This window comes from Tasmannia lanceolata, unplaced genomic scaffold (assembly GCF_043159265.1).
Source record: "Tasmannia lanceolata isolate RefF3 unplaced genomic scaffold, GAP_Taslan_0.1 ptg000012l, whole genome shotgun sequence".
In the NCBI taxonomy this organism is placed as follows: Eukaryota; Viridiplantae; Streptophyta; class Magnoliopsida; order Canellales; family Winteraceae; genus Tasmannia; species Tasmannia lanceolata.
In genome coordinates, this window is record NW_027518689.1 from 35,951,143 (window position 1) to 35,974,784 (window position 23,642).

The 23,642-nt window shown below is 43.7% G+C and overlaps 1 protein-coding gene and 1 long non-coding RNA gene across 2 annotated transcripts; both read right to left on the reverse strand.

The window, feature by feature from the left end:
• Positions 1-323: 323 nt before the first annotated feature.
• LOC143888761 (uncharacterized) lies at positions 324-7,985 on the reverse strand. Its single transcript, XM_077393173.1, has 3 exons — positions 7,892-7,985; positions 445-3,680; positions 324-332 (listed from the first exon to the last, which is right to left on the reverse strand). Exons 2-3 carry the CDS (start codon positions 3,508-3,510, stop codon positions 324-326), a joined length of 3,075 nt encoding a protein of 1,024 aa, XP_077249288.1. The 5' UTR covers positions 3,511-3,680; positions 7,892-7,985.
• Positions 7,986-16,657: 8,672 nt separating this feature from the next.
• On the reverse strand, positions 16,658-17,304 carry LOC143887269 (uncharacterized). The gene is made up of 2 exons (XR_013254118.1): positions 17,065-17,304; positions 16,658-16,946 (listed from the first exon to the last, which is right to left on the reverse strand). It is a non-coding gene; the product is annotated as an uncharacterized LOC143887269 (long non-coding RNA).
• Between the last annotated feature and the right edge of the window lie 6,338 nt (positions 17,305-23,642).

Below are 23,642 nucleotides of genomic sequence, written 5' to 3' on the forward strand. Positions count from 1 at the left end.
GTCGTCGGTATCCTCATCAGAGGGGGAGTCTTGATTGTTATTATTAAGTTTATCAGATTCTGAAGCAGAAACATTAGAAATAAAAGTAGAGACTGGATTGTACTCAGAGAAAGGATGCTTTATTTCATTTAATGCTGAATCAGGTACATCAAATGAAAAATTACCCACATCGGGCTTTACAATAGACGCTTGAAAAAAATTTACAGACTCAACGAACATATTGACATTTATGTCAATTAACTCTGAATCAACGATAGAAGTAGCATCTGACTTGATTCCGCTGGAAGAAGAGGAATCATCATCGACCTTAGGAGACTCGACATTTACAGTACCTGCATTAACAGAATTGTTAGAATAAACAGACTCTGAATTAGACCCAAAGACTGACGTGTATTTATGGACAACTGACTCTTTTGGAGGGACATGACTGTTTAGGAAAGTAACCTGAGGTATGACTTGAAAGGTCCAGTTGGTCAATGGTTCCTCTGCCGGGGTGATTAAATGAGTAGGGTTCAGAATCGAGGCCCTCCGATCAATTACGGCAATAGTTTGTGAATCTTCGAGAAACAGTGAACTCAGAAGGCTCGGCTCTACATGTTCTGCCCAATCAGCTTCTGATTCAACTTCTGTCTGCACATCGGTCTGCTTGTCTTCTAACTGCAGATCAAAGAAAATTTCAAATCCTGGCAACCTCTGTCCTGAATTCTCATCTAACCAAGTTTCGGCAAAGCCACAGAAAGGGACATCTGCACCCTCTCTTCGAAAATGGCCATTCATCGTCAAATTAATCGGTGCCATTGGTAATTCTAACCCCCTGCGGCGACATTCAGCCCATTTCATCATCAGCAGCTTCATTTCTTTAACTTCCTTCTTTGAAGGCTTGTACCCCAGCCCAAATAGATTATTGAAGGATTCGAATTCAGGGAACTCAGTCAAACCCTGATGGTGTCTACCTAGCCCTGCACCTGGCATATATCCTTGTCGACGAATCATCCTGACGACATTTGCGTTTGTACTGGTCAGGAAACAAATTTCCTCATTCATAGCTTCTTTAAAGGTAATGGCAGCCACCTCTAATGAGAATCCAGTCAAACTAACATCCTCAGCTTTCTCCATAGTCAGGTCCTGAGTAATCAGCCCTACTTCCAGGTCTGGGTCCCCCTTCACAGTTACCACTCCGTTTTTGCGAAGAAACTTTAGCTTTTGGTGAAGAGAGGATGGAACAACCCCAAACTTGTGCAACCAAGGGCGGCCGAGTAACAACAAAAATGAGGCTTTGATGTCCAAAACCTGGAACTCTATCTCAAAGTCTTCTCCTCCGATCTGTATTTCGGTGACCAGAGTTCCGATCACATCTCGGCGAGTGCCATCGTACGCCAGAATACCCTGTTCAGATGGGATGAAATCCGCAGGACCAAATCCAAGAGTTGTTGCAGTACTCAACGGGCATACATTCAAAGCAGAGCCATTATCAACTAACACCTCTGGTACTCTCTTCTTGTTGCAAAGTACTGTGATTTTCAGAGATTTGGTGTGGTCTCGGCCCTCAGAAGGCAGATCGTCGTCAGTGAAAGATAAAGTCTTAGACACTCTTGTCATGGCAACCAAGCTTACCAGCTCATCCGGAGTAGTGTCTACAGAGACTTGTGCTGAGTTAAGCTCTTGAAGGACTAATTTTCTGTGCTTAGATGAGGCCATGAGTAAACCCCATACGGAAATATTGGCCTGAGTCTTTTTCAACTGCTTTAACAAGCTCTCTTCTTCTTCATCGGCGCTGACCTTACTGACCTTATTCTGTCTCTGGTTTTCAGTATTTCGCGCAACCTCTGCAGGATTTTCAACACACAATTCTTGAGGCTTGAATACACGCCCACCACGGGTCATATGACGCATCTCGTCACAATGGTTATCCAACAACAATAACTCATCTTCTTCAAAGTCCTCAGCCCTTAAGACATAAGGAGCTGTCCTTCTATTTCCAGCACTGTCAATCTGAAATGTACCAAACTGAGATGAAGACGATTCAGCCAACTCATCGTCATCAAAGGAAATTACATAATGATCTTTCTTTTCTACTGCTTCGAAATCTTCCTTGTCAAACTTCATTACATAGGTTTTTTCTGTGGTAATGGCACAAATGAGGGTTGATGGATCGAGCAGAGGTTCATCAGTAAAAATTGCATTGGTAGCAGGAGGAGGCATGGTATGATGATTAGGAAGTGGGTTTTGAGTAACGTTTGGTCTCTCCACTGCCAGCTCATTTTTGTCAATCATGTTCTGGATAGCATGCTTCAAGGCCAAACAATTCTCGGTCAAATGCCCTGGACCTCTGTGATATTCACAGTATTGATCCATCTTCCAGAATGCGGGTAAGGGATTGGGTGGAGGTTTGATATCCGGGAGCCGGATCTTCCTATCTTTCATGAGCCTTTTGAATATCATTATTATCGGATATGGAAGAGGATCAAACTTTCTGTCATATGCAACTCTCCTTGGCGCTTTTGCAGCCTCTGCAGCAACTCTGGCCACAGGCCTGGTATAACTGACAGCATGAATTTCTTTGGACTGGACCATTGGTCTTTTCCCGTCTCGGATTTCAGAAGAAACCTTGGCTCTCAAGCCTTTTGCTATGGCATCTTCTGTCTGAGTACCCGTCTTGATTAAATGGTCAAAGCTCGGGTAATGCTGAGGAGCGAGAAAATGAAAATACATGGGAGACAAACTCTTCAGAACCAGCTTTATCTGCTCTGATTCAGTCATTTTCTGGCTTAGCTGAGCAGATTTGCGTCTCCAGCGCCTGATAAAGAAAGTGAAGGTCTCTTGAGGACCTTGCTTTAGCTGTTTTAGGTCTCTCTTCGTGACCTCAATACCCTCTTCCATTGAGAATTGCTCTATTAGTTTCTCCGAAATATCTTCCAGGGTTCTCACCTCCTCGGGCTTTAGCCTTAGAAACCACTTCTTTGCGATCCCAATCAAAGAAATCGGGAACAACTGGGCCATCTGCTCACGGCTCAGACCATACTGCTGGGACAAAATGATAAACCACCTCATGTGGTTACGCGGACACCCGGTTCCGTCATATTTGTCATAATCAGGAGCTTTGAAGTTGGGCGGTAAAGAAACTGTTGAAGACAGTATTAATTCAGAGACGTCAAATTTCTTGGGTCCCTGGACTCTCATCTGCTCCATCTCATGAGCCATCTTGCTGAATTTCTCAGACATTTCCTTCTCAAATTTTTCAAATTTTTCTTTTTCTTTATCAACCTCTGGAGCACAATACTCTGCAGCATACTGACCATCATCTAAATCCACCTCGAAAGACTGGATAACGGGTCTATGCGACTCCGGAGCTGGAACATGAGAAGGTTGAAGTACGGGCCTAGACGTGGAAGTCTTATCACTTATCTGTGTTTTCATGTTTGCCATTTCTTCTTTCATTCCCGCCATATCTCTGGTGAGGTTTTTCATCATCTCTTGCATGCTCATTAAAAGTTCAGTTGTGTCTGCCATTTGATTTACTTCAAATAAATTTGAAGACTCTGGTGAAGAAGGTAAACGAACTGAAGATGACACAGAGGAATCAAAGTGGCGAACGAGTCTAGACACTGGGGTAGGTCTCGACCAGGTGGGCTTAGCTTGAAAGTCTTTTTTGGGAGCGATGGTTGCTATCTTTCAGAATCCTGATTGGAAGTTAACAAACTAGGTTACATGATTGACAAATAAGATAGTTTGTACCAATAGAGACAAAAGAAAAAACAAACATCCTTTGTATTGATTATACTGACAGCAATCGCTGAAAACCCTGAATCACTGACTGTTTATAACATGTCAAGTAAAATTTTTTTGAATTTTCATCTATAATGGAATCAAATTTACAAGTTTTGACTCAATAAAAGAAATGACAATCTTGATCCAAAAATCCTCATGGTGGATAGAAATGACGAAGAGGAGGCACAATGGATTGCTCCCCTCCATACTGACGCTGAATCCTGGCAGGAACATAGAAGGAAGTCCTTTTGAGACCAAGAAGACGAACGTAGCATACGCACCTACCTGGTGCCCCTGGATTCTAACGATAGAGTTCCCATTTAAAATGATTTTAGCTCAAATTTCTCCAAAGTTAATAAAAATGGCATTTTTAAAGAGTTAGGCAATGTTTCAAGAACTCCCCAGCAGAGTCGCCAGCCTGTGGACCCCGATCCTGAGAGGACGAGTGCGGCGAGGGACGCGAGGTCCCCACAGCAATCCTCTAAGATCTCCACAATGTGAAGGAGAGCTCTGCCAAGGAACTCTCGAAACGGATGCCACCCTCACAGCATAGCACGAGTGGCGATACAAAACGAATGAGATACATCCCGATCAGGAGCCAGGGCTCGAAACCGAGATGTACCTAAAATAACTCAGAGTCGCCATCCATGGATAGGCCATGGAACCCTAAAATCAAATCCTCTGTGCAATGGATAACCAGAAATATATATGGGTTCGTGCCTGGTTACGAATGGGGAAGGTCTGAGAGCACCCCCAATTCGCCCGAGTGCAAGCACTTGGTCTCTTATGCCATTTTCATTAATTCCAAAGAAGTTTGAGTAAAAATCATGTGAAATGGGAACAATCCTCAGGAATCGTCTACCTAAGCATGCATTTCCTGAGAATGGAGAAATAAACACGTAAAATGAAATGAAAAATGTGTCACCTAAGCAAAGCTAGGTTATGAGTGACATGCCTAATGGGTGTCTAAGTTTCTGGTGGACACGCACATGCAAGCTACAACCAAAGGTATAGTATCAGTACAAGAAAGTAAGAAAACATATCAAAACATGAGACACAAATCTATGCTATGTATGACGGGACAAGACAAGTCCTAACTCTAATGCAGGACTGGACTCGGACCAGAATGGCCATCCATCCTAGCTGCGCTACGTATCCCGGCCTCGGGAAGAATCGGAGCCCACGTAGTTCGATGCCCTATTCTAAATTATGATGCCTAAGACATCTAGCCCTCTATCCTAGACTCGATCTAAAAGACCGAACCAATTATTAAAGCTTCTTGTATGATTATTAAAATTCCAGTGAATTGTGGATTTTAGGACACCCTATATGCCCTAACTAATGCAAGTTGATTAGCCTTAGGCTAATGCAGGTGGTTCCTACAATCCTATGTGTAACTAGGCTGTGCAACCTAATGAAAACCACGGGCTGACTATATGCCTAGTCTAGCCATCGGTTCGACTAAATGTCTAACCGATCGACTCGAGGCCTCCTAACTCTAGGGACACTCACACGACAGGACACACCATATCAATACAAATCAAGACACACTCCTAACTCTAGAACACAACCTAAACAGCTAGGACACACTCCTAACTCTAAAGGAAGATCTTTTCGAAAATGGTTTGAATATTTTTGTAATTTTCAAAGGTTTAAAATGTTTATTTTTAAAAGTTTGGCTGGACTTGGGATGTGGATCCCAAGCTGCACTACGTACCTCGTGGAAGAGGATCAAGCCAACGTAGTTCGGAACGAACTCTCAAACTACGCTTATAAAAGAAAACACTCAACACTTTAGATTTTTTTTAAGGTTTTTGATGTTTTCAAATGTTTTTTGAGTTTTAAATTTCTAATTTTTTTTGGATTTTAAAGCTTTTCCAATGCTCAGGACCTTAAAATATTTTCAATCTTAAAGGGAACACGCAAGTAATACCATAAACTAGGGCAAAGCCCTAAAGCAAAAGGGGAAACCCCGAATAAGCAACTAGCGTCTCAAAGAGACAAACCACAACAAGAAAGATAGCGTGCCAAGAAGAGAGAAAACGATCCAAGATCCCAAGCAAGCAAAGCTCTAATAAGACTGAGTTAGCCTCTAATCAAAAGCGAAGTAATCAACAACTCTAAAGGAGAAACTCCGAACTAACAACACTAAAGAGGGGAACAAATGAGTCAGAGACTCTCTAATACTACAACTTAGAGGAGGAATGAGTCAAAGACTCCCAAATAACGCCAACAGAAGAACCAATGAGTCAAAGACTTCCTAGTAATACAACAAAAGAACGAATGAGTCAAAGACTCTCTAAAAGAAATGGAAACATGAGTCAAAGACTCCAATAATACCAACTAAAGGATAGATGAGTCAAAGACTCTCTAAAAGAAAAGGAAACACGAATTTGCACATTTTATCAGTGTTACCTGAAGGCATCGACCCTAACCCTAATCTAGCGGAGTGGAGAAAGGATCTCGACTCATGACTTTGTTTGTGTACCTAGGACCGATCGTAGCCATTGGAAGATGGACTACGGCCTAATCTAGACACAAATGGGTAGGATATCCTAAACTAGGCTCACACACGTGATGCACATGTGTTCGTATACTACATGCATGTGTGGGTTAATCTAGGGGTAAGGCCAAGAGTTCCCTTAGCGCGAATCCATGTTCGATATACTGTACCAGTGTCCGGCGTATCAGTACGTGAACAAGAGATCCGTTTACGTACCATAAAGGTACTAGGCTAAGGGTGGAATGCTTCTCTAGCACAGAGGCACCAGGTGATGAAATCCCAGTCAACCATGCTAGATAACACTCCGGGTTCCTAAAATAGGACGTGTGTGCATGTGAGATGCAGGGGTTTAGATGCAAGTGATGTAAGTGTGTGCAATAAGTTCGCGCAATCTATGATGCCTTCAGGTTTTGTTAGATTAAGTTTGAGTAAATGTGATGAGAAAATAAAACATACAAACTAATCACAGCATCAGGATTTTACAAAGGAAATCAGTGATTCCTAAGGTTTCTATTTTGATAATTTAATGATTGAATATGTGATGGAATATTATGATCTGGAAATTTTTAAAACAATTTGATTTTAATTCAATTTACTCAAGGATTTTAAAAGGTTTCAATTCAGATTGTAGATTTACACATCAACATATAACAAATCTTTTCAGAACAAGATGAAATTTTTACAGTAACTTCTCCTTAATTATATAAGATTATAATAAAAATTTCATAGATTTTAAATGTGGTTTGCTATTAGTTTTTCAATGTTGAAAGTTTCTGTCCAGATTGTGAATTAACACAGTAACGTATAGCAAATCAATTCAAAACAATATGAAATTTCTATAGTATGTGTATTACAATAAGAAAGGATTACTGTAAAAGTTTCATAAATTTTAAAAATGATTTACTATTAATTTACGATTTTACAAATATCCATCCAGATTATGAATTAACAAAGAAACACATAGTAAATCAAATTCAAATCCGTTTAAACTTTATGAAAACATGTAATTCCAGTAGTAATTATCAAACAAATATTTTCAGAAGTTTTCATTGCAATTTACTATTTTTATCAGATTTAATACAGCATGCATGATTTTACGTAAAAAATCATAAACAAATATCCAACAGCAACCAAAAATCTTGAAAAATTCACGGGAGATTAGATTAGATTTAATTTGCATCTCATCCAAATTTCACTTTTGAAAACATTATAGAGTTTTTGAAAATTGGTTTTTTCCAAAAATACCCCTAGAGTTAAATGAATTTTTAAACCCTTTAAATCAAATCAAGAATTCATAAAGAAATTCGTACTAATTCAAAATCTTACAATTATGTTATGTTTAAATTTTCATTGATTTTGGATCTATGTTGACATCTTCTTAAATTCAATCTTTAGAATTTTACCCCTTTGAGGGTAAAGTTCAAAAGGTCAAATTACGGTCAAAACGAAGTCAAAATTCTTCGAAATTCCAGATTTCTACACTTCTTAATGTTCAAAACATTCAGAGATTGAAAAAAACATATTTTGAATAACAATAAGAAAAAATAAAAATAAATCACAAATTCAATCCTAGCATGCTTCTAGTTTAAGATATATGAAAGAGGGTTTTGGAATACCAACCTTGCTAGCTCTCCTTGTCTCTAGGGTAAGTAATCCTCGGATATACGCTTTGTCTTACCCTTTCAATTAGCAAAGAAAACCCCCAAAAAAAAAAATGTTGCCGCCGATCCGTTCCGCCGTCTTTCACTTTCTCTTAGAGGGAAGGATTGGGAGGTGATTGGGAGAGATAATGGAAGAAGAATATAGGGAAAGGGATTGGAGGGAGTGATTGGAAGAGATAATGGAAGAGAAAAAGATAATGGAAGATAAATCTCTCCTTTTCTCCTCTTTTTTATGGATGGGAAGGAAGATATATATAGGGAGAGAAAGAGAGAGAGAGAGATGTGTTGGTGGAGAGCTCATCATGTTGTCCCTCTTAGTGGAGAATCCATCATCATTCTTCTTAGTGGAGGGCCCATCATGTTTCTTAGTGGAGAATCCATCATCATTCTTCTTAGTGGAGGGCCCATCATGTTTCTTAGTGGAGAATCCATCATCATTCTTCTTAGTGGAGGGCCCATCATGTTTCTTAGTGGAGAATCCATCATCATTCTTCTTAGTGGAGGGCCCATCATGTTTCTTAGTGGAGAATCCATCATTATTGTTCTTAGTGGAGGGCCCATCATGTTTCTTTAGTGGAGAATCCATCATTATTGTTCTTCATAAGAGGCCTCACAAGAGGCCCTACTGAGGCCCCACAATGTGGGCCCCACAACGCGGGCCCCACAACGTGGGCCCCACAATGTGGGCCCTCGGTTGATTCGAATTTTAAACAAATGTTCAATGCGGGCCCACCAAACGGGTCCAAATTCTCCCTCGCTTGGATTCTTATGAATAATCTCTCTCAACCTCTCACGGAAAAATGCGAAACATGGCGGAAATGATCGGATGGGGTTTCTCCCAAGCATAGCGAACTTGGGTCCGGTCAAAATGGGGTGTCTACAGTGCCATACATAAGAATCATACCTTTAAGTTAGTTAAGTAATAAATAAAACATTCCGTTCAGCAAAAACTACTAACAATAAACCATGTAACCATTGGGTCACCAACTCTACCCAATAGCCTACCCCACGATTATATCATTAGTAATACTTACCAACATAAATGTAAATGCATACATGCATAAGATGTAAATATGGTCCAAAACAGTCTACAAACATTCTACCTCTTACTCACAATCCATTTACGCAGTATGCACAAAATGGAGCTGTAGAAAATAATATATATCAAAATCATAAAATAAAATATGATCACAACAGTGTATCTCAATACCTAATGTAGACTCCCACTGTCATAGACTATCAAAAGTGTCAACCAACCTTATGCGCGCTACATGCTCTCTGAAGAGCTTTGGTGACAAGCCCTCAGTCAAAGGATCCGCCAACATAAGTGTGGTGCTTATGTAATCTTCAATTACACACTGATTCTGAACTTCCTCACGACAATATGTCAATATATTGACCCCATTACTTGATTTGTCGTTCTTGGAATTGTAAAATCGCAGCGGAATTATCACAATACATTCTCAGTAACTTATCGACTTTCAACGAGATAAAACTCTGAGACAAAATTCAGCCACTTCAAGGCATAATACAAGGCCTTGAAGTACACAATAAACTCTGTACCCAAGGTGGAAACAACTGAGTGTCAATCTGACATTCTTCCATGATTTAGGACTTTCTGCAAAATATACTAGAGCAGAACTCTAGGTGTTCCGACAACAGTCAGAATTAGATTAACCAATCACACTATGGTTTTCTCATTTACTTTATGTGAGCATTAAACATTTAGTCCCTTACAGACAATGTATAACATTTTGGCAAATTTCCAATGGTCCATACATAAATAACATTGGTACTTTCTAAATTTGCCCACCATATAGGTTATACACAGATAGGTGCAGATTTAAACATTCAATAGACCCCCAATTGCGGAACTATTAAGGAACCTCTTTATCTGCTCCTATAATGAATCGATCCTGGGACTTTGGAACTGACTGAATATATCACCCTTAACTGTAGGAACACTACAAATGGAGTAATTTATCCATGTTCAATACTTAAAGGACTATATCAATATAGGCTTTCTGCAATCTCAGCAATCCTCGAGTTCCAACTAGGTGAACCTAAACTCCTATCATGTAGGATGCTTCACCTGAATTCTTTTGTATGAATATCACTGAACATGGCCAAGTACTACTAGCAAGTAGTATAACATCAACACATAACACGAGGAAGATAATATTACTCCCACTGACTTTAAGATATATCCATTATTCTGTGACAATTCCTTACAATCTAACATAGAGTACTAAATGAAACTTTATGTACTATTGTCAAGAAGTCTGCTCTAAACCTTAAGTAGAATCTCTAAGTCTACAGACTATGTGCCTCTTTCCATAGCCTCAAAACCTTCAGGTTATAGATAACCTCAAATGGGTCACCTTTTAAGAAAGTCACTTTTATAATCATTTATTGTAACTCTAGATCACAACGAGTTACAAACTTCATGACCATTCCAAAAGAATATTTCTTAAAACATGAGAGAAAGTATTCTTATTGTTTCTTTCCGAGTGAAGCTTTTGCAATCAAATTTTCTTTATATCTCTTAATTCCACCTATGGAGTCTCTCTTAGTCGTAAAGACCCATATACAGCCAAATGGCTTGACTCTTAAGTCTTCGACAAGGTTTAATTGAGAGAAACTCTTCTTTCATGGCTTCGAGCCATTGAGTTTCTTGATTGCTCATTAGTGCTTGACTGAAAGAAATGAAATTACTTAGTCATTTCTCACCCACTCAGAAAGACATATATAGTCATCAGCAAAAGTTGACATTCTCACTTAATGTGATCATATCAAGGATTGTTTGGTAGTCGTCACCACCAAAACATCTATAATATGTGATGTTAACTTATATGTGCCTTTTGATGTTCCAACGAGCATTGGTACCACCTGCTCGAGGTTCCATGGAGACCTCGGGCACCCCGTAGGTGTCAACAGGTTCCGGGTTAGTTCTCGGTGCTTGGCCCTCAATTCTCTTTTGCTCATGGGCAGCACCCTCCTCCCAACTCTCTAGAAGACTCGGAGTGCAAGGGCTTGACAATGGGAAATGTCCACATACGCCACGCTATGCTTGGAGATTAAACAAACAATTGGTGAGCGGTTTTTTTTTCCTAAGGTGATTGCGCTGCTACTCTTTCCTCCACACAATGATAAGCTCGGTGGATCAAACTTGTATAGCACATCCAACTCCCAACATCAAGGAGATTCCAACGGGGCAGACTACTAATGCCGAACACTTGGGAGGTGTCTTCGGGAAGGACATCTCCACCACCCATAGCTGGCCAAGAGGAGCTTTGATACCACTTGGAATGACCCAAACTTACTGTAATTCTATGGCCCTTTTCACCCACATTGTTAACTACAATTAGGGGATGCACATTCACACACACATTTAAACAAACACCTTAAGTGCACCAACTCATAGGGGACTGTTTTGCAATTCTTTTTCTGTCAAACACTAATAATGGCTTTACAAAAGAGAATAGAGCTATGCTCTCATAATATGGAAGATAAGGAGGGTTCCAATCACCAATAACAAACTAAAAAAACATTTGGTATTGGAATGGAGGTTGAAGATGGGAATTTGGTTGGGCATTCTCTTCAATGGCTGTGAAAGATGGAGATCTCCAAGGGCACACTACCTGTTGAAAGGAGGAGGAAAGATAGATGGGGTGCCCACTGCACCAGCCAGTTGGAAGACTCACTGCCTTCAAAACTGGTTGGCTTCACTAGCCAAGGAGGGAAACTTGTATTTGTTAAATCTTTCTTCTTCTTTTTTTTTTCTCATTCTACATTCCACATTTAAACACCAAAGAGTTGGGTGCCAATACCAATTCTGTTTAAGGCAAAATCAGCCCCAAAATGCCCATCTCATAGCCTCCTTTTGAAGGCCTTCCCCAATTCCATCGTTGAGTGCATATAAAGAGTGAGAGGGTGCTCATATCATTTCTGTCCCCTTAGCAAATAGTTCACAATATGGCCACCCAATGACCCATTTGACCATTAGATGGCCCCACGGTCGATGTCCAAACACAAAAGAAGGACCCACATGGCCTTAACCCACAAAATTAGGCACCATAATCTATGCTCCTAGAAGGGGACATGACAGTGCAAAACAACAGTCATTCGTTGGGCTAAGTGTTGCTCTTGGACAAACAGTCGCAATTGAAAGTGGTTCATAGTCCATAAATGTGTCATTGTATGCGACATGGTTCTCAAAATTAACCACTTAACCTTAAGCGATTTCGTTTCCAGTCGAACTCGCAGTTCTTTGTTCATTCATTTAGTGACCAATCATAACAAGATATAGTTCAATTGCAACTAAAAATAATGAACAATGTAATAAACTTGTGTATACAAAACCAACTTTCAAGTTCCATGATCAAACATAATTCAATGTTTTAAGTTTTGAAAATACACACTATCAGTTTATTATAACCATAAGCTTAGGTTTTAAGCATATATGGCATGAACTAATGTGCATTCAAGTTAAAAGTGTAGTCCCATATATGATTTCAACTAATCATTTTAACCCTTAAGTTATATGCAAAACATAAAGCATATAAACAACATATAGGGGTTCTTAAGTTAAGAATTAGAAACCAAAGGTGTTCATTGACTGAGTTTTAATCATTAAACAACATCAAAACTTTACATAACTAGGTCTCCATGGCATTTAATTAATTCTTTAAGAGTTTGAAATCAAAATCAAACTCAAGGCCCACTTCTAAAAACCCAAAAGTTATAAAATTACACTGAAATTTTAATATTCAGACTCCGAACACCAAAACAGACATTTGAAACGGGTTCAGAATGGTCTAAAACCATAGGAATGGTCTAACCCAAGTCCAAAACCCCAAAATATTTGACTTAAAATCAAACTTACAAAACCAAAAGTCTTGATTTTACACTGTAACTATATCATATAGTGCTTAAATACCAAAAATGACCTAAAAATAGGTCAAGAACGGTCCGTAAGCTTAGGAACAGGTTTTACCTAAGCCCAAAACCCAAAAATATTTGACTTAAAATCAACTTATAAAGTCAAAAGTTTTGACAATTATACTGCAATTATGAAAAATAGGCCTCAAATACTTAAAGGGACCCCAAAATTGGTTTCAGAAGGGTCCAAAACCCCCAGAACCACTATAATCCGGCAAAAAATATCACAAAAATTGGCCAAACCGAGTCAAACACAGATTTGGGCCGTTTGGGCCAAGCGGTCTGGCGGGCTTAGAGGGTCTGCTTCTTAATTGAAAACTTGTTGCGGATCCTTGATGGGCCCGTGCGGCCCGCGAAGCCTGACACTATTCATCATCTTCTTTATTAAAATAGTGAAAATTCCAGCAAAATTTAAAAAAACACTCAAAGTTTGATTTATTATTGCGCCTTCGTTTGAAGTCCGATTGAAGCGCACAATACGCCGTTGGACTCGCCTCTCGACGAACTTCGCAACCACACCGGAAAATCTCCTGTCGGACAAGCCGGTCGCCGGCAGCACACGGTTTTCCGGCGAGGTCCAAAATTTTCCCAAAAGTTAAAATTTTCATCTTTAAATTGTCGCCAAATGCAATCTAGACATCAGATCGACGAACCGTTTGTTGCGTTGGATTCGTGGGAACACAAGCAACGTTTCAGTGCCATTTAATCATCGATCCGACTTCAGAATTGATGGCGGCATTCAAAATACAAGTTTTTACAAACCTTATTTCAATAACTTTTAATGCGATTTTCTCGCCATTTTCTCACCGGAACTGTGGCTTTGATACCACATGTAAGTGTTCATCATAAAAGGAACACGGACAACGGATCTTTGGCGGTCCAACTTTGAGAAAATCACAGTTAACCATATGGATTGAAATTGAAATAGTAAAAAAACATACTGGAAGCCATGGATATTGTCCTGTTGTCTCTTGAAATGGTTCCACTCCGGTATATCTCCGGTATATCTCCTTGTTCCACAAGAGACAGTGATGGGGAATATTTTCCTCTTCTCTTAGACGTGGATTCACAGAGAATGGAAAAGATTAGTTGTGTACAAGCAGGGACCGGAGGCTTCTCTTATAGACGTTTGAGGGAAGGGATGCAACTCCTCATCACGTTGACCCTTCTCTCAAACGTCTCTTTGTTTACACCCGTTCCAAATATACCCTTTCACAATAAAGGGATACATCTTATTCTTTAAACACTTAACTAACTAAAATGATCCCAGCCGTTGATCTTGCTTAGGCCACATCCACCATTAGGATTAAATCCTAACATTTAGTCCATGTGTAACTTTAGCTTTCTATATTCTTATCCCTTGAGGCTTTGTTCGTTTAAGATTATGGGTAACCAATTGTGAGTGCCCAATAATTGTGTGCTCAAAATTAAAAGTAAATTTGAGTCCAATAAAATGTTTGGCACTCACAATCGTTTGTCACAATCTTAAACGAACAGGGCCTAAGTACTCGGTAAAAGTATTGTTTAGGATTATTGTAATCAATTTCAGATTAGTAGAAAACTTCAACCTCAATATATAAGTTGGGCATCGTGTCTACATGTTTAGAGTGCATCTACAGACCTCGTGCAATCTTTATGTTTCTTTCGGCGTAAAATGGTGGAAAATAATTTTTATGTCCATTTTTAAGTTAAAAAATGAACGTAAACTTGTTTTACACCCATTTTACGTCGAAAGAAATGGAGCCTCAAAGAAAAATAATTTTTATGTCCATTTTTAAGTTAAAAAATGAACGTAAAACTTGTTTTACACCCATTTTACGTCGAAAGAAATGGAGCCTCAAAGAAAATGATTTGAGGACACCCAAGAAGGGAAATGGGGCTAATATTTCCGGGTAAAAGCTCCAACTAAAAAGTACCCACTAGAATGTCCGCCGGTGGCAAAGAGCATATAGAGCTCTAGTGTTGTGTTGCCAGGTTTTGGGTTTTGTTATGGCTAAACATAACTTTGAATCTCCCCCTTTGTCGATGAATCATAGAATGTATGACTCCAAAGTGCTGTCCAAAAACATAATCTCCAAGGGATTCTAGTGATTAGTTGAAGATCAACCCTTGCACCATAATTGCATATTTATTAATAAGAATTGAAATCATGGGATAACTAGGCAAAACATGCTCCCCCTGAACATGTCCAAAATCTGTTGAAAAGTGAGCCGGTGTGGCTGCTCTCACATGCAACAAATTTCCGCAAAATGCCTTTATGTGATGGTCCTAGCAAATCCCTTCTAGTAATTTTTGCGAGAAAAGGAGATAGACCAATGAGGTTCTTTGATTTCTCTCCTCTCCTCTCCTCGTGTCATAATGTGATTCTGGGATCCCCGTCGGTTAAATACAAAGCTCAATTCCACATATTTTTATATTAAAAACTAGGGATTTGCTAGCCAAATTCGCAAAAGGCTCAATTCCACATATTTTTATATTAAAAACTACGGATTTGCTAGCCAAATTTGCAAAAGTCATTCCACAGCTGGCTATTGTGTGAATTAAATTAAATAAGACAAAATCAGTCAAAAAGTCAACCTGTGTGTCTGTTCTCAAATGCAAAAGCCAGCCACGAAAATGACTTTCCACCGGGTAGCAAATTCTTAAAAACTATTTCATTTTTGAATTAAATACAGTTTTTAAATAGTAGGTTATACAAGCGCATTTCCACACATAATTTTCCATTAAAAACATTTCCATCTTTAAATTAATACAAATTTCAAATTAGCCCTAAAAGTTTCAAACTTAAACCCGATTTTGATGAATAATTAATCGATTTCTCCTAATTTATTTTTATATCCAGCGAGAAATTCAAATTCAAAATAAAGAAAAACCAAATTTCCCCTTTCCCGAAAATGTTTCAAGCATTTCGTGAACTTTCTGAACTTTTCCCTCGCCGAATTATTCCCTAATTCTATCTTTGTAACTAGGGGTGCAACTCAGGTCGATTTTTGGGAATTTAGGCTTGACCTTTTTAGCAAAAGCTCAACCCGACGTGACCCAAGTGGCATCTCTAGCACTCTAATCTCACCAAATAAGAACCTTGTTGATTTTTCATCATCTAGACTGTTGGGAAAGTTACCATATTTCCCACCCACGGTGGGTTTCTTGGCTAGGAAGGTAAAAGCCAAAAGAGGAAAGCTTGGCTTTTAGGTTTTAGGCAAACCTAAGTATAAAACGAAATTTTTTTCTCGTGTGGGAGTGTGAGGCATAAAGAGTGAGAAAAAACAGAGGTGAAAGAAGAGGGTTTTCTTCTTGGGTTTTCTCTTTGCATTTTCTCAGGTATTCTCTTGTGGGTTTTTTCTCTAGTTTCTCTCGGTGTACGGTCTTGGGTTTCTCTCTTGTACGGTCTTGGGTTTGAGAAGCAAGGAAATGATTGCTGGTTTGTGGGTTTGGGTTAAATCCATTGTAATCCTTGTATATTGTTTTTCTCATAGTAGAAGATCGTGTTTCTCGCCCGTGGAGTAGGCTAGGCCGAACCACTTAAAATCTTGGTGTTCATCTTGTGGCTTGATTTGTTTATTTTACTTTTTTGTTTAATTTGTGCACAATCGGATTGATTTGCCCCGCGGATTTTCTCAACATAGACATCCACATATTTTCCTCGGCATAAAAATATTCCCCCGACAGAAAAAACTAAAAAGATCTTACTTCTGCCTTAAAATTCAAAGCTATTCATCACCCTAAAAACAAAAGAGAGCTTGACTAAGAATCAGGAACTCCCACATGAAAACTAGGAGACAAAAATAAAAATCCAAGAAGAAGTCTTATTTTTCTCAACTATTATCCCAGGTGGAAACGCCTACTCTGCTCCAAATCAAATTTGATAGGGCAAATGAATTAATGAATATAATTAGAATAATTAAAGAATATATGGGTACATAAAAGAAAACTTAATGAGAAACCAAGTTCTCAAAACAATGCAATCCGTCTAATTCCAGTGCAAATCGGGGCAGATCAGCCATCTTCTTCTCTTCCTTCTGAGCCGATCTCACCCTTTGCTCCGTAAAAGCTTCGAACCGACCCTCTATGTTCTGCGGAAAAAAAAATCCAATCAAAGAGAAATCTCGTCAAAACAAAGAACAGAAGGATTATTGGAGAAATTAATCAGTAGAAAGGAAACATGAATCACCAAAAGCGAAAAATGCCCACCTTGGTTGTTTTGGTCTGATGATGACCAACGAAATAAACTCCTGCTACGGCAGCAATAGCTGGCACCATGAAAGAGAAAGTACCCACAGCCATTTATAGATAAAGAGAAACGATAAGAAAGGAAAATTTACTTGAGTCTTGAGTAGAGAGGAAGAGTTTGAGAGAGGAAAACAAGGAGAGTTCTGTTTCCAAAGGTGTGGGTGCTAAGGATTTATATATAGAGATTTTAGGGTAACTCAGTGATAGGGTCCGGACTCAGCACTGAGGGAATCCGGACTCAGCAATCCGGACTCAGCACTGAGGGGTCCGAACTCAGCATCCAATTAGCTTCTGGCACGTGGCCCTCACAAGGACCGTTGGAAGGCCAACACCTGTCTCCACTAGGTGTGACACCTGGACCAATCAGGGACCTCCACCTGCCCTCCTTAGGTATGAAACCTGGTCCATACAGAGGCCACCACCTGGCTCAAAACTACCACCTGTCCTAGACAGGTGGCTCAGAATCACTATAAATAGCCTTCACTTGTGCTAAGGTGAGGGTCCTGAAAATCTGAGAACCAAAACTCTAAGCTTTTTGCTCTGACATTGCTCTACACTCCTGCTCATACTGACTTGAGTGTCGAAGCGCCCGTCCGGAGTATCACTCCGGGTTGGTCCTCTGACCCTTTTCTTTCTTGTCTGTACTCTGTGCAGCGCAGGACTCAACCAGCCATTCAGCCGTGGCTCGTTAGCCCGGACCACCCAGCCCTACCATAACCTGTTACCGATTTTAGGCCTAACAGATTTGGCGCCATCCGTGGGACCACGCAACAAAAAGCTGTTCGAAATCTCACCCAGATAAAAATGGTAGGACAGACCGGCAAGCGAGCACATCCGACTTCTCGGGCTACCCGGGCTACGGCCCCCCGTGAAGGACGAAGTGAGCGTCTGGCCTCACAGGTGGAGGTCGGGGCGGCCGTGGAGCGGACTTCGCCCCACTCGGACCGTTCAGATCCCACCCCGACCCCGAGGGAAATGAGGGCTCTTTTTCAGGAAATGACCGCGGTAGTTGCGCAGTTCAGGAATGCGGCTCCCGCACTCCAGCAACACCCCGTCGAGGTTTCTCGACCTGTTCAGAGGGGAGAAAGCTCCCGCAGAGAACGCGCGTCTCCACCCCGCGACCAAACTCGTCACTCCACCCGAAGAGACCACCAGTCGCGGGACAGGAGCGTGCGTCCTGAGCCTCGTCGACAGCATCACCGGTCACGATCTCCCTCCGTGCAGAAGCGGGGCAGCAAGAGAGACCCTATGCACGGAGAGGGATCGCGGCACCGGCGAAGGAGTCCGCTCAGCCAGTCCGGATCCGCAAGGAGCCCATCAGCCGCAAGGAGTAGACCTGCCCGTCTGGCCGAACAGAGGGATGATCCGATGTTACTAAGAATCCAGAAGATCGATAACAGAATCGAGGAGCTGGCTAGAGATCATGGCCGCCCTGCTTCAAGGATCTTTAGTAGCAATCCCCCTTTCACAGATCGGGTACTCGGTGCGGCAGTCCCCTTGGGCTTCAAGATGCCGCAGATCCCGCAATATGATGGGACCACCGATCCCGTGGATCATCTGCAGACCTTCAGGACGACGATGCTTCTCCACGGGGCGTCGGACGGGTTCCTTTGCAGGGCACTCCCCACCACATTAACCGGAGCCGCAAGAGATTGGTACTCGCGGCTCAAGCCCAAGTCCGTTGACAATTTCGACGACTTCGGGGACGACTTGGCCCGGCATTTCATGAGCAGCAGAAGGCCTCGAAAGACGACGGCTTCACTGATGGCCCTGAGGCAGGAAGACGGTGAGGCCTTAAAAGCGTTCGTTGGCCGGTTCAACAGGGAGGCCCTTCAGGTACCCAACCTGGATCCCTCCGCGGCAACGAATGCTCTTCTGGCCGGAGCCCGGTCCACCGACTTCCGAAGAGCAGTCGCCCGGCGAAATCCGCAGTCCTTGGCAGATCTGATGACCGGGGCGGAAGAGTACATCTCCGTCGAGGAGACTCTCGCTGCCCTGGATTCCGTCAGCAAGAGAAGACCAGAGGAGAAGAACCCCGCCAGGCAGCGTACGGATGACAGACCCCAGAGGAAGGAGAGCAGTCCGTCCCGGAAGGAAAGGAGCTCCCCCCGGCCTCAAAAGGAGAGGAGCCCCCCGACGAGGGAGCGCTACACGCCCCTCACCGCGTCTAGGGCTCAAATTTTGGCAGCCATCCGGAAAGAAGACTTCATCCGGTGGCCGAAGAAGCAGACGTCGGAGGCAGGCACCCAAGACATGTCCAGATATTGCCGGTTCCATAAGAGCCACGGCCACGACACCAACGCCTGCATTCATCTCAAGGAGGAAATCGAGCAGCTGATAAGCAGAGGGTACCTCGGGAGGTACTTAAAAAATAACGACAACAGAAGGGAGCGCCAGGACAACCCGAGACCCAGAGACAGAAGTCCTCGAGACGCCCAACCCCTGGGCGACCGCATCCAGGCTCCAGCCCCGGCCGTTCTCCCTCCTCAGGTACCTCAACCTCAACTCCAACCTCATGGTGTTATTGGTACCATTTCAGGAGGGCCGACCGCGGGAGGGACCTCTTCATCGGCCCGCAGAACCTATGCCCGGCAGGTCAACGCCGTCCATGCCTGCAGCAAGAGGGCCGAGCCAGAAAATGAGATATCCTTTTCGGAGGCAGATCTTGACGGTCTGATCCTCCCGCACGATGATGCCCTGGTCGTCACAATGCTAGTGGCGAACTGGGAAATGAAGAAGATCCTGGTCGACAACGGGAGCTCCGCCGACATCCTCTACTACCACGCCTTCGAACAGATGATGATCGGAGCTGACCGTCTGAAGCCGGCCAACTCAGATCTGTTCGGGTTCTCGGGAGAAGTTGTCAAGGTCGAAGGGCAGATTGAGCTTCCAGTTCTGATCGGGGAGCCGCCCCGCCAGTCCTTCGCAATGGTGACCTTCCTGGTGGTTAAGGCCAAGTCGGCCTATAACGCCATTCTAGGACGCCCCGGCCAGAACCTCCTCCGAGCGATTCCCTCCGCTTATCACCAGAAGATGAAGTTCATTACGCCAGGAGGCGTAGGTGAAGTCAGAGGGGATCAGCCCCAATCAAGACAATGCTATGCGGCAGCACTGAGAGGGAAGAATGCGTCTGAGTCTCTTCCAATCGAGCTGTACGATCTGAGAGACGAAGCGCAGGTCACAGTCAATCAGCCCGCAGAGGACCTCATCTCTATTCAATTGAACATCGATGATGAACAGAGGGTTGTCCAGATCGGCTCTGCCCTGCCAGAGGCCGCGCAGCAGGATCTCGCTCAGTTCCTCAGGGCCAATGCAGATGTCTTTGCCTGGACTCCTTCAGACATGCCCGGCATTGACCCGTCGATTAGCACCCACGAGCTCGGTGTCGATCAGACCTGCAAGCCCGTGAAGCAGAAGCGTAGACACTTTGCACCGGAGAGACGGAGAGCCATCAGAGAAGAGGTGGAGAGGCTTTTGAAGGCCGATTTCATTCGTGAGATCCAGTATCCGGACTGGCTCGCGAATGTGGTAATGGTAAAAAAGTCCAACGGGAAGTGGAGGACCTGTATAGACTTCACAGACCTGAACAAGGCCTGCCCAAAAGACAGCTACCCACTTCCAAAAATAGACCAGCTCATTGACGCTACAGCAGGTCACGAGCTGCTCAGTTTCATGGATGCTTTCTCGGGATACAATCAAATCAGAATGTACGAGTCTGACATCCCGAAGACATCATTCGTTACCGACCAGGGGACGTATTGCTATCGGGTGATGCCTTTCGGACTGAAGAATGCGGGAGCCACTTACCAGCGTCTCGTCAACAAGCTGTTCAGAAATCAGATTGGCCGGAACATGGAGGTCTATGTTGATGATATGCTAGTGAAGAGTAGAAGTGCTTCTAACCACGTCTCCGACCTCGAAGAGGCCTTCCAAGTCTTGAGGGAACACAACATGAAGCTTAATCCGACCAAATGTACGTTTGGCGTCGGAGCAGGCAAGTTCCTGGGCTTCATGGTAAGCCAGAGAGGAATAGAGGCGAACCCGGAGAAGATCAAGGCGGTAATGGAGCTGACTCCTCCCCGCACTATCAGAGAAGTACAGCGGCTGACCGGGCTGGTGGCAGCTCTGGGGCGGTTTATTTCAAAATCCGCCGAGAGATGCCTCCCTTTCTTCAATGCGATCAAAGGTATAAAAACCGCGCCCTGGACTCCGGAATGTCAAGCAGCGTTCGAGGAGCTGAAGCAGTATTTGTCCTCCCCTCCCTTGTTGTCCACGCCGGAGCCAGGAGAAGAGCTGATTCTGTACCTCTCAGCGGGACCCTTGGCGGTTGCAGCAGTACTGATCAAAGAAGAATCTAATCAGCAAAAGCCGATCTACTATGTTAGCAAGGTCCTCCATGATGCAGAGACCAGATATCAGAGAGTAGAGAAGCTCGTGTGCGCCCTCATTACGGCGGCCCGGAAGCTAAGGCCGTACTTCCAGGCGCACACAATCAAGGTCCTGACAGGACAGCCTCTCAGACAGATCCTCCACCGGCCAGACACTTCGGGCCGGCTTGTCAAGTGGGCCGTGGAGCTCAGTGAGTTTGATATCAAGTTCCTACCCAGGCCGGCGATCAAAGCTCAGATCCTCGCTGACTTCATAGCCGAGTGCACAGTTCCGGACCCAGACCCCGGGCTAGTAGCAGTTCCATCTCCAGAAGCAGAGCTGGCCGTGCCAGATCCTCGGGTCGTTTCCAGAGCATCATCGCCCCCCGGGCCTGAGACCGTCATCGCGCACCCAGTTTTCGATGAAGAGCCGCTCTGGGAAGTTTATGTGGACGGGTCATCGAACAAGACAGGGTGTGGTGCAGGGCTAGTTCTCACTGGACCAGAGGACTTCGTCCTGAACTATGCCTTGAGGTTCGGTTTCCGTGCGTCCAATAATGAAGCAGAATATGAAGCGCTCATCGCCGGGATGAATCTTGCTGTGCAGACCCGTGCTCAGAGGCTAAAGGCGTACTGCGATTCACAGCTCGTCGTCTGTCAGATCCAGGGAGTATATGAAGCCCGTGAAGAGCGAATGATCAAGTACCTGGGGAGGGTTCGCAGTCTGGCCGTTTATTTCAAGAGCTTTGAGGTCGTCAGAATCCCCCGAGCAGAGAATGTAAAGGCAGATGTGCTATCAAAGCTCGCAGCCTCAGGTTACACCGCCCTCAGGGAAATTCGCATGGAGTTTCTGAAGAGGTCCAGTATCGACGCCCAGTCCGTCGTGGTGATGCAGATTGACGATGAACCGTGCTGGATGGATGAGATAATCAGGTATCTGCGCAGCGGAGAGCTCCCGGGAGAGAGAAAGGAGGCCCGTAGGGTCATGCAGAGGGCAGCGAGGTTTTCACTGGATGGCGAGACTCTATACAAGAGGTCGTATACCCTCCCGTATCTGAAGTGTCTTCGCCCCAGTGATGCCTTGTTAGCCCTGCAGGAAACCCATGAAGGAATCTGCGGAGAGCACCTCGGGGGCAAGGCCCTGGCCATTAAAATCCTCCTGAGAGGTCTGTACTGGCCTACGCTGAGGAAGGACGCGCTGAGCCTTGTGAAAAAGTGTGAGAAGTGCCAGAAGTTCTCTCCAGCCGTCCACCAGCCACCCGTTCCGATGGCCCCGATCATCAGTCCTCTTCCCTTCGCAGTATGGGGAATGGATATTCTGGGCCCCTTTCCGCCGGCCTCAGGAGGCCGTGAGTTCGTCGTTGTCTCCATTGATTATTTCACCAAATGGGTAGAAGCAGAGCCTCTGGCCAAGATCACTGAACAGAATGTACAGAACTTCTTCTGGAAATCAGTGGTGTGCAGGTTCGGAATCCCCCGGGTCCTCATAACGGACAATGGCAAGCAGTTCGATTCGAGGAACTTCCGAAAGTTTTGTTCTGACCTGCACATAGAGCAGAGATTCACATCTGTGGCACATCCTCAGACGAATGGGCAGACAGAGGTGACGAACAGGACCCTCTTGCAGGGGATAAAGAAGAGACTGGATGGCAAGGCAGGGCGTTGGGCAGACGAACTGTATCATGTGCTCTGGGCGTATCGGACTACTCCGCGTACGGCCACAGGCGAGTCGCCCTTCAATCTCTCCTTCGGAACAGAAGCAGTGATCCCGGTTGACATCGGCGTCCCCTCCCCAAGGATCGTCCATTTCAGTGAGCAGCTCAACGGGGACGGACTCCGTGCCAACCTTGACTTGCTTGAAGAAGTCCGTGAGGAATCTCAGATCAGGTCGGCGGCCTATAAGCAGAAAGTATCCAGATATCATGACGTCAAGATCCGACCAAGAGAATTCCGCGCAGGCCACCTAGTCCTGAGGAAAGCCTCCGTTTCCCAGCCAAGAAGCGTGGGCAAGCTCTCTCCGACCTGGGAAGGACCGTACCGAGTCAAGGAAGTCATCCGCCCAGGAAGCTATCGGTTAGAGTCCCTCGACGAACAGATGCTGCCACATGCTTGGAATTCTAGAAATCTTCGGATCTACTACCAGTAATTTTGTTTGCCTTCATAGGCTTGTAA